We start from the raw sequence: 12,292 nt of genomic DNA, 5'->3' as shown, positions 1-12,292 counted from the left end.
AAGTTACAGCTAACGCCACAGAAATGCAAAGGATCATTAGAGACTATTGTAGGCAACTGTATGCCAATAAAATGGACAACCTAGAAAAAACAAATTCTTAGAAAGGTATAATCTCCCAAGACAGAACTGGGAAGAAACAGAAAATGTGAACAGACCAATAAACAGTAATGAAACTGAATCAGTAATTTTTAAAACTTCTAACAAGCAAAAGTCCAGCAACAGATGCCTTAACAAGTGAATTCTATAAACATTTACAGACTTAACACCTATCCTGAAACTTTCACAAAACTGTGGAGCCAGGAACAATTCTGAACACATTCTGTGAGGCCAGCATCACCCTGATACCAAAACCAGACAAATATATCATAAAAAAGAAAACTACAAACCAATATTACTGATGAACAGATGCAAAAATCCACAACAAAATACTAGCAAAAAAAAATCCAACAATAGGTTAAAAAGATCATACCTTATGATCATGTGGGATTTATCCCAGAAATGCAAGAATTTCTCAATATTTGAAAATCAGTAATATGTTATACCACATTAACAAGGTGAAAAATAAAAATCATATGATCATCTCAATAGATAGAATATAAAAAACTTTTGATAAAACTCAACATCCATTTATAATGAAAACTTCCTAGAAAGCAGACAGAGGAAACCTATGGCGAAAAGTTGAAAGCATTCCTCTGAGATCAGGAAAAGAAAAGAATGTCCACTCTCACCACTTTTATATAATATGACTTTGAAAGTCCTAGCCATGGCAATCAGAAAAAAAAAAAAAAAGGAATCTAAACTGGAAAGGAAGAAGTAAACTGTCACTGTTTTTGTGGATGATAGGATATTATACATAGAAAACCCTAAAGATGTCACCAGAAAAACTACAAGAGTTCATCAATGAACTGGGTAAAGATGTAGGATATAAAATTAATATACAGAAATCTGTTACAATTTTATACACAACTGGGTAAAGATGTAGGATATAAAATTAATATACAGAAATCTGTTACAATTTTATACACTAACAACAAACTACCAGGAAGTGAAATTAAGGAACAATCCCATTTACCACTGCCTTAGAAAGAATAAAATATCTAGGAATAAACCTTTTGCCTACAGGAGGCAAAAAGCCTGTTCTCAGAAAACTGTAAGACTGATTAAAGAAACTAAACGCAACACAAACAGATGGAAAGATATGCTGTATTCTTGGATTGGAGAAATCAATATTATTAAAATGACCATATTACCCAAGGCAATCTATAGATTCAACACAATCCTTATCAAAATGCCAATGATGGACTTCCCTGGTAGTCCAGTGATTAGGACTCTATGTTTCCACTGCAGGGGTGGGGGGTGGGAGGGGGGAATGGGTTCAATTCCTGGTTGGGGAACTAAGATCCTGCATGTTGTCTGTGGCCAAAACAAAATGACACTAATGATATTTTTCCCAGAACCAGATCAAATAACTTTAAAATTTGTATGGAAACACAAAAGACCCAAAATAGCCAAAACAGTCTTGAGAAAAAGGAACAGAGCTGGAGGAATCACACTCCCTGCCCTCAGACTATACACACTACAAAGGTTATGATAATCAAAAGAGTATGGAACTGGCACAAAAACAGACACATAGATCAATGGAACAGTGTATAGTAGAGAAATAAACCCTTGTACTTATGGTCAGTTAATGTATGACAAAGGAGAGAAGAATATACAATGAAGAAAAGACAGTCTCTTCAATAAGTGGTGCTGGGGAAACTGGACAGCTACATGTAAAAGAATCAAATTAGAACATTCTCCAACACTATATTTTAAAAAAAAATTGGATTAAAGACCTAAAAGACTGAATACTAAAAACCTCCTAGAGGAAAAGATAAGCAGAACACCTTTCAATATAAATCATAGCAATACTTTTTTTATCTGCCTCTTAAAGAAAAGGGAAGTAAAAACAAAATAAACAAATGAGACCTAATTAAACACACAAGTTTTGAACACCAAAGAAAAGTACCCACAAAACAAAAATACAACCTAATGAATGGGAGAAAATGTTAGCAAATGATATGACCAGTAATGGGTTAATATCCAACATATATACACAACTCATACAACTTATCAAATAAACAAACAACCTGATTAAAAAATGGGCAGAAGGGGAAATTCCCTGGTGGTACAGTGATTAGGAATCTGCCTGCCAATGCAGGAGACAGGGGTTCGATCCCTAGTCTGGGAATATTCCACATGCCACAGAGCAACTAAGGCCTTGCTCCACAACTCATTGAGCCTGTGTGCTGCAACTACTGAAACCCATGCACCTAGAGTCCGTACTCCGTAACAAGAGAGGCCAGCACAGTGAGAAGCCAGTGTACTGTGATGAAGAGTAGCCCCTGCTCACCACAACTAGAGAAAGCCCATGTGCAGCAACAAAGATGCAGTGCAACCAAAAATAAAATAAATAAAAAAATAAGTTTTGAAAAATGGGCAGAAGACCTGAACAGACATTTTTTTTAAAGAGGAAATGCAGATGAACAACAGGCAGAAGAAAAGATGCTCAACATTGCTAATTATCAGGGAAATGCAAATCAAAACCACATCACCTCATCGCTGTCACAATGTTTATCATGGTTATCATCAAAAAGGACACAAATAACAAATATTGGCAAAGACATGGGGAAAAGGAGTCCCTTATACACTGTTGGTGGGATGTAAATTGGGGCAGTTAATGTGGAAAACAGTTTGATGGTTACTCAAAACACTAAAATCAGAATTACCATACAACCCAGTAAAATTCTCCTGGGTATATAGCTGTAAAAATCAAAAGTACTAATTTGAAAAGATATATCAACCAATGTTTATAGAGTATTACCTACGACTGCCAAGATATGCCAGCAACTTCAGTGTCCATCAAGAAATGAATGGATATACACCCATACACACAAATGAATACTACTCAGACGGTAAAGCGTCTGCCTCCAAAGTGGGAGACCCGGGTTTGAACCCTGGGTTGGGAAGATCCCCTGGAGGAGGAAATGGTACCCCACTCCAGTACTCTTGCCTGGAAAATTCCATGGATGGAGGAGCCTGGTAGGCTACAGTCCATGGGGCCGCAAAGAGTCGGACACGACTGAGTGACTTCACTTTCATTTTCTTTCAGTCATAAAAAAAGAAAGGTCTGCCATTTGCAGCAACACGGATAGACTTGGAAGGCATTTAAATGAAATAAGTCAGAGAAAGACAAATACTGTATGATATCAAGTACATGTGCAATCTAAAAACACAACAAACGAATATAACAAAAATGCTGCAGATGCACAGATATAGAGAACAAACCAGTGGTTACGAGTAGGGTGTCTTAGTTGCTCAGTTGTGTCTGACTCTTTGTAACCCCATGGACTGTAGCCCACCAGGCTCCTCTGTCCATGGGATTCGCCAGGCAGGAATACTAGAGGGGGTAGCCATTCCCTTCTCCAGGGGATCTTTCCAACTCAGGGACTGAACCCATGTTTCCTGCATTGCAGGAAGATTCTTTACCATCTGAGCCACCAGGGAAGGGGTGTACAAACTACTGAGTGGGAATTTATTGTAAGGACATATTGTACAACACAAGAAATATAGTTAATATTGTGTAGTAACTGTAAATAGAATACAACCTTTAAAAATTGTATTGAAAATAAAAGAAATTTTTAAATTTTTTCTATACAGAAAAAAAAAACCCAAAAAACCACTAAGCCATCACCTCATGAGCTGGTAAACAAAATGTAATATATTCTTACAACTGAATATTATTCAGCAATAATGAAATATTCATGGTACAACATGGAAGAACCTTGAATACATTAAGCTTAGTGAAAGAAGCCAGACACAAAAGACTGCACATTATATGATTCCATTTATACAAAATGACCAAAACAGGCAAATTGACAAGAGGCAGAAAATAGATTAGTGGCTGGGTGCTAGGAACTGTAAGAAGCAGGGAATTGAAACTGACTGCTAATAGGAACAAAGTTTATTTTGGCAGTGATGGAAAGGCTCTGGACTTAGTGGTGATGGGTGCACAACACAGTGAAAATGCTAAAAATCACTCAATTATATATACTGTTTAAAATAATGAATTTTATGCCATATGGTTTTTAAATCAGTAGGGAAAAAAAAGGAAACACATAGGGTTAGGATAACCTTATTTCCTGTAGATAACTTTTTTAAGAATGGAAAAGTTCATTGTCAGTTTTTACTAAGTTTATATTTGCAAGATAGTTATCTTGTAAGTTAGAAGGGCAATTCTAAATATTTATGGTGTTTTAAAAGGAATCAACATGTACAGAGTAATTTTATAGGCTTTTTACAGGCCTAATAAAAAGGAAAATGAATGGGAAATTTCAAAATGTGACAAGATCTACTATACCTGGTGACAAATATCTGCCATCAATTCAATCAAGTTTTCCTTAACAGCAATATTACGAGATCCTGAAGTATATTTCCCTCTGCTTCCTATATGACTTATTTCATTAACTAGCAAATCATACAGGTTGTATAAAATACTTCTCCACTTTCTTGATTCATAAGCACCTGTAATGTTAAAAAATAATTAAATTAAAATATAATCTATATATACAATCCATTTGTACCACCAACTCCCACAAAACCATTCAGCTGTTAAGGTGGAAACATTAGAAGACATCTGGTACAGTCTATTTACTACTAATGGCTCCTCTGACTATATCCTTGACAAGCTCTACTTCCTAATGATGTCCACCTCACACTCAGTTAACTGTATACGCTTTGAGGAGAGAAGAAATAAAAGAAAGTTTGATTGAAATTTTGATTAAATTGGCTAGAGAAAGTTTGATAAGAATATGGAAGAATTTTAAAAAATAATACAATTAATATGTCCCCTCTTTTATATGAGAACCAACTTCTCTGTATGCCTTTGTTTAACAGAAAAACATTACCAATTTCTTTAACCAGTGTACAAATAACATGTTATCCAGACATCACATCGTCATCTCTCCTCTTTCCCTAGACACACTCCAGTCGACTTACGTCTCTTAAAAATGCTTATTCTACAAAATCTCATGAGTGTACCAGAATACTCACAATTCTGATCTAACAAGTATGAGGAACAAACAGTGGGGCTATTACTTTCCACAAACAAAGAACCTATTTAAAATCTATTACTGAATTTAATTTAATCTATTTAAGAATTTAATACAATCTATTAATATAGCCTAAAACTGTATTAACATTTCTGACAGCCTTATCATCTGCCAATTTTCAATTCATCCTAAATATACATTTAACTAAAACCCTACATGTATCACACCATGCCCGAATAAGCCTAATTTTCATTCTGGTGAGAGCTATATGAAAGATGAAAAACTGAGAAAAGTCACTATTCTTTGACCTATAGTCATTTCATGGGCTATAAATACATCTAACTATGTATGCTAGAAGAATGCACAAAACACACACAGCTGATTGTGATAAAGTAAGGTCATTATACTAACCATGATGAATTGGCTTAAAAGCTAGTACAAGCAAGAGTCAAAACATAGCCTAAGCACGAGTGAACTCATTCAATTCCGGTTCTACCCACTTAAATTCTTGTCTACTGAATGGAACTACACCATCCAAGCAATACTCTTGATGAAAGATTAACTTAAAGGAATGAAGGGAGGATAAGTCATTTATTTTCAGTTTTCCTAGCAAACAGAAGCCTGGAATAACTATGAGGTTTGAGACAATATGTATTTATCTTCATTAGGAACTGACATCTAGCTGGTTCAGTCCATATTTATCGATTTTATTTTTCTAATAAAAGCAATACAGATGTAGATAAACAAGATCTTGCCTTCTCTGTGTCACACCTCTTAGCAGCTAATTATTACTACATAATCAGCTCCTAGAGGAAACAGTGTCTCATCTTTGTACTCCTTATAAAATGCAGAACTGTACTGAACAAATGGCAGTGCATGATATGATTTGCTACCATAGTTTCAATTTTTTTTTTAAGAAAGTGAAAGATATCCTCATGACTAATTCTATTACCATGCATAATAATCCAGAAGAAGGTCATAACCTCCTAATCATACAGATTTCATACTTAACCCTTTGTATATCAATGAAGAAACAAATTCAAAATAGCAAAAACTTTCTTTATACCTTTATCTTGAGTTTTGGCTCCCTTTGGATGATGGATATAAATTTGTAGCTGAAATAATTCAATAATTACTTCTTTTAAGGAATTATTAAGTCTCTGTTGAGTCCAAATATAAAGTAAGGTAGGAAGAATTTCATCTCCTAATTCACACACTCGAATTCGAAAGTTAACAGACAAAGTCTTGAGGAAGATAATAAATGCTGCTAAGATATGATTTAGACCTGCAGAGCTCGTTTCTTGTCTGTAACATAAAATAAAAAGACTTAATACAACAGGGGAAAATGTACAAACTGAAGACAGTTATGAAGTTGCACACTGAAAGAAAAAATTTGACATCCAAATAATAACCTTACTTTCAGACTTGTTCAGAAAAAAAAAAATCATAGCAGCATTGCATAGCAACAGCAAAAAATAGTTCTTAATTGGCACTAGGAGATCTGTTCTCTCTCCCTGCTACTAAAACACTGTCTAAAAATAAACTAATTCATAATACCTACCACTTACAAAATAGTTCACATTATAAATTGGGTAATGCCACACAATAAGATCTTGATATTTCCAAAACACATCCCCAATTCATTTTATTCTTAGCCCATCTTATACCTATCTTCGAAAATGGGGAAAACAAAAATTCTTAGAGGCCATAAAGCTTTCCCTGTTATTAAAAAAGCAAGACATCTCCCCACTCAAGAACATTATTTCACGTTCTGAATACCGAGTATTCAGGAAGTACTGGACCTAACACTTTCTTAGGGAATCCACTAGTTCTACTATAACAGGTCCAATGCTTTCCTAAGACTGGTAAAAAATTGTAGTTACTCAATATAAAACACAGTCTTGTAAAAGGATCAGATGAATTTCCAATACAAAACAAAAACAGATTAGATTACCGTGCCTGGTGAATAGCCTTACAAAAAAAATCCAAAAATTTGAGATTTAATCCATCGGTCTGTGAACAGCATCCTTTGGTCACAACTTGAATTATTCTTGCCACCAACACTCTATTAATGTCTTGTGAAGGTTTAAGATATAGACTACAATACACAGAGAACAATTCTTAAAAAAAAAAAAAAGTATTAGTTATGTTTTTAAAAAGAAAACTGTCAAAACATTTACCTTAATTACATGCCACAATTCAAATTTCGGTAATCCCATAAACAAAACATTAAAAATTATACTAATTTATATTTAATACAGTTAAAGAATCCCATCAATATTTAACTTTATAAATTAAACTGTCTTCAAAACAGGAACAGGGCTTCCCTGGTGGATCAGTGGTAAAGACTCTGCCTGCCAGTGCAGGAGACGCAGGTTTGATCCCTCGACCAGAAGATCCCACGTGCTGCAGAGCAGCTAAGCCTATGTGCCACAACTGCTGAGGCCCACATGCCCTAGAACCTGTGCTCTGCAGCAAGAGAAGCCACCGTGAAGAGAAGCCCAGGCACCACAACTAAAATGTAGCCCCTGCTCACCACAACTAGAGAAAAGTCCCCCAGCGACAAGGACCCAGCACAACCAAAAATAAATAAAAATCATTAAAAAAAAAAAAAAAGACAGGAACAACTACAGGCAGCAAAGTATGTGAACATTAGTTTAAGAGCCAGACCTCAGACTTAATTTCTCTATTCCTAAATTCCTTTGGCTAGGCCCAACAAAACACTTGAAACAGTGTGTTCTTCAGTTTTATATTGTTCTATGCTAGTTGCCTAATAATGTGTGTAAAGTGTGTGGAAGTATGAAAAGACTCAGACTTTATGCTATTTGCAATCTAACAAATTAAAATAACAGGGGACTTCCCAGTGGTCCAGTGGCTAAGACTCCACACTCCAAATGCCGGGGGCCTGGGTTCGATCCCTGGTCAGGAAACTAGATCCCATATGCTGCAACTAAAAAGATCCCACATGCCTCAACTAAAAGATCCTACATGCTGCAATGAAGACAGAAGATCCCATGTGCCACAATTAAGACCTGGTGCAGTCAGATAAATGTAAAAAAAAAAATTAGAATACCAGTTTTATGGATACTGACAGAAGACATGAGATTCCTAATCAGAGAAAAAGGACAATTTCTCACAGCAAAGATGGGTATCCAGAGTAGCCAGAATGAGTAGAGTAGCCGACGAGTAGCCAGAATATCTTTTTTTTTTTAATTTATTTTTGGCTGTGCTGCATCTTCACTGACGCGAGCAGCAGACACTCTCTAGTTCCAGTGAGTGGGCTTCCCACTGAAGTAGCTTCTCTTGATGCAAAGCACAGGCTCTAGGGCATGTGGGTTTCAGGAGTTGCAGCTCCCAGGCTCTAGAGCACCCACTCAACAGTTGTGCATGCGTTTAACCGCACTGTGGCATGTGGGAGCCTCCCAGCTCAGGGATCATACCCATGTCTCCTGCATTGGTGGCAGGTTGATTCTTTACCACTGAGCCACCAGGGAAGTCCAAGAGTCAACTTGTTTCTATAATTTTTCTTTATTGTTTTCTGTGTTCATTGATTTCTGTTATTCTGCTTGAAGTCTTTGGATTTTTCTTTTTCAAGTTCTTGAGATAGAATCTAAGGTATATATTGATATACTTGGAATCTAAGGTATATATTGATGTATTTATATATATATACTTGATATATTTCTTCTTTTCTAATGTAGTCATTTAATTCTATAAATTGCTCTCTCAACATTGTCAACATTTGTGAGATGTGACTAAAGCAGTGTTTAGAGAAAAATTTATTGTATTAAATGCATGTACTGGGAAAGAAGCTCTCAAATTAATGATCTACGTTTAAGAAACTAGAGAAGAAATGAAACCCCAAACAAACAGAAGGAACTAAAAATGATAAGACCAGAATCAGTAATGAAAGAGGCAATATCACAACAGAGCCTAAGCATATTAGAAGGATAATAAGACAATATTTAAGAACTTTACACTCATACTTTCAACAACTCATATGAAATGAACAAATTCTTAAAGAAACAAATAATCATATATCACTGAAATATATAACCTAAATATATTGCATCTATATTGCATAACCTAAATCTTGCATCTATTAAAGAAACTGAGTTCATAGTTAAAAACCTTACAACAACCATGACCTTCAAATTCAATATATAAAATAGATAGTACATCATGCCCTAGTAGGATATATAGCAGGAACATAAGGTTGAGTCAACCTATGAAAAACTAATCAACATTAACTCACCATTATCAATAAACTAAGACAAAAAGCTCTATGATTATCTCAATATATGCAGGAAAAAATTTAACCTAATTCAATAACCACTCACGATTAAAAACCATGAGCAACCAAAATAGAAGGAAATGTCCTCAGCCTGTATCAATAGCTAACATGATAATGAGCAAACACTGAATTGTTCCACCTAAAACCAGGAACAGGACAAGAAAGGATGTCTGTTCTCACCATTCCTAATCAAAATCATATTGGAGGAAAAACTATTAAAACTCTTAGAAGAAAATAGAGGGGGAAAGTTTCATGACATTAGATTTGGCAGTGATTTCTTGGAAATGACCCCCAAAGCACAGGCAACGAAAGAAAAAATAAACTGTATTCATCAAATCAAAACCTTTCATGCATTAGAGGACCGTATCATCAGAATTAAAGGCAATCCATAAAAGTCAGTATAGTCTAAGCTATGGTTTTTCCAGTGGTCATGTACAGATGTGAGAGGTGGACCATAAAGAAGGCTGAGTGCTGAAAAATTAATGCTTTCGAATTGTGGTAATGGAGAAGCCTCTTGAGCATCCCTTCTTCAGCAAGGAAGATCAAACCAGTCAATCCTAAAGGAAATCAAACCTGAATATTCATTGAAAAGACTGATGCTGAAGCTCCAATAGTCTGGCCACCTGATGTGAAGAACTGACTCATCGGAAAAGACCCTGATGTTGGGAAAGACTGAAGGCAGGAGGAGAAGGGGACGACAGAGGATGAGATGGTTGGATGGCATCACTGACTCAACAGACATGAGTTTGAACAAACTTCACTCCAGGAGTGAAGGCCAGAGAAGCCTGGTATGCTGCAGTCCTTAGGGTTGCAAAGAGTCAGACGTGACTTAGCAACTAAACAACAACAAGGAATTGTTAGGGGAAGCACACTGACTGAACCCACCCACCCTGGCCAGACACCATAGCAATCATTTGCATGAGTTGTTTTATGAAGGAGGTCCTGGTAAGGAACACAGAGCTATTAAGCCACCCCCAACTGGAAGAGTCCGTTGGAGAAGGGGACGACTGAGGATGAGATGGTTGGATGGCATCACTGACTCAATGGACCTGAGTTGACCAAGCTCCAAGAGCTGGTGATGGACAGGGAAGCCTGGTGTGCTGCAGTTCATGGGGTCGCAAAGAGTTGGACATGACTGAGTGACTGAACTGAACTGTAAGAGTTCAGGAAAGGTCAAAAGGTGACACCACGTGTCTAACCACCTCCCAGAATCCTTCTTGCTGACATCCATCTTGGATGAACAATGCTTGTGCCACCAGGAAGGACTGTGAGTCAGAATGACTGGCCAAAGACAACCCAGAAACTAACCCCATCACCATAAGCCCTGAGACTGTGAGCCATGTGGCAGAGCAGTTCTCCTGGGTTCCCTTACCCTACTGCTCTCTGCCTGGGCACCTCTTCCCAATGAAATATCTTGCTTTTTCAGTACAGGTGTCTCCTTGGACAATTCATTTCCAAGTGTTAAGACAAGAGCCCACTTTTGGGCCCTGGAAGGGGTCCCCCTTCCTGCAACAGAATGGGAGAAAATATTTCCAAATCATGTATCTGATAAGGGATTAATATTCAATGTATATAAAGAACTCCTACAATCCAACAACAACCAACCTTATAAAAACTGGGCAAAATATCTGAACAGACTTTCGTAGAGAGATGATATACAAATGGCCAAATAAGCATATGAAAAATTTGACATCACTAGTCATTAAAGAAATGTAAACCAAGGTTACAATGAGATACCACCTCCCATTAGGATGGCTATTATCAAAAAAAAAAGAAAGAAAATGAAGTGCTGGTGAGGGTGTGGAGAAATTGGAACACTTGTCCATTGCTGGTGAATATATAAAATGGTGTAGCCCTTGTGGAAAACAGTATGGTGAGTAGTTAAAAAATTAAACATAGAATCACCACATGATGTAGCAATTTCACTTCTGAATATATAGCCAAAAGAATTGAAAGGAAAGACTCAAAGAGCCATTTGTACACCCATGTTTATAATAGTATTATTCACAGTAGCCTAACATACAACCAACCAAAGTGTCCAATGACAGATGAATGGGTAAAGAAAATGTAGTATATATAAACAATGGAATATCATTAAGACTTTGAAAGGAAGAAAACTGATGAATGCTACAACATGTGAACATTATGCTAAGTGAAATAAGGCATTCAGAAAAGGACAAATATTGTAGAATTTCATTTATAGGAGGTAGCTGCTGCTGCTGCTAAGTCGCTTCAGTTGTGTCCGACTCTGCGTGACCCCAGAGACGGCAGCCCACCAGGCTCCCCCATCCCTGGGATTCTCCAGGCAAGAGTACTGGAGTGGGTTGCCATTTCCTTCTCCATAGGAGGTAGCTAGAGTAGTCAAATTCACAGAGACAGAAAATAGAATAGTTGCTGGAGGAGGAAGAGCTAGAGGAGGAAGTAGGGCAGGTTCTTATTTAGTGGATACAGTTTCAGTTTAGGAAGAAGAAAAAAGTTCTAGAAATGAGTGGTGATGGTTGCACAATAATGAATATTCTTAATACCACTGAATTGTATACATTAAAATGGTTAAAACAGTAAATTTTATGTTATGCATATCTTATCATTAAAAAATACTTATACTAAGGTCCTAGCCAATATAAGGTGAAAAAAGAAATCAGGCCACATGGCTCAGTAAAACTCTCTATTACTTGCAGATGACAGGACTGTCTAAACAGAAAATTCCCCAGAATGAGCAAAAGAGGTGTTAGACCTAATAAGAGAATGATTTTAGCAAGGTTCCAGATCAATATGTTTATTTCTGAACAATATGGAAAAGAATGTTTTTAAAAGACAGTAAAATTTACCAACTACAACAATATAAATCTAACAAAACTATACAAATTCTGCATATGCTGATAAAAATAAAAAACGACCTAAATAAATG

The 12,292-nt window shown here is 36.4% G+C and overlaps 1 protein-coding gene across 2 annotated transcripts in view; it reads right to left on the bottom strand.

Moving 5' to 3' along the window:
* The window catches only part of ATM (ATM serine/threonine kinase), a 154,424-nt gene that overhangs the window by 121,862 nt on the left and 20,270 nt on the right, over positions 1–12,292 (bottom strand). For both annotated transcript variants that reach the window (XM_069554949.1, XM_069554948.1), the window contains 3 exons: positions 7,045–7,210; positions 6,157–6,395; positions 4,400–4,563 (listed from right to left, as the gene is read on the bottom strand). In XM_069554949.1, coding sequence (XP_069411050.1) covers positions 4,400–4,563; positions 6,157–6,395; positions 7,045–7,210 — 569 coding nt within the window. The remainder of the gene's footprint in view (positions 1–4,399; positions 4,564–6,156; positions 6,396–7,044; positions 7,211–12,292) is intronic.

Source organism: Ovis canadensis, chromosome 15 (genome assembly GCF_042477335.2).
Source record: "Ovis canadensis isolate MfBH-ARS-UI-01 breed Bighorn chromosome 15, ARS-UI_OviCan_v2, whole genome shotgun sequence".
NCBI lineage: Eukaryota > Metazoa > Chordata > Mammalia > Artiodactyla > Bovidae > Ovis > Ovis canadensis.
Note: the sequence above shows the minus strand (reverse complement) of the source record. Positions and strands in the feature narration are given on the sequence as shown.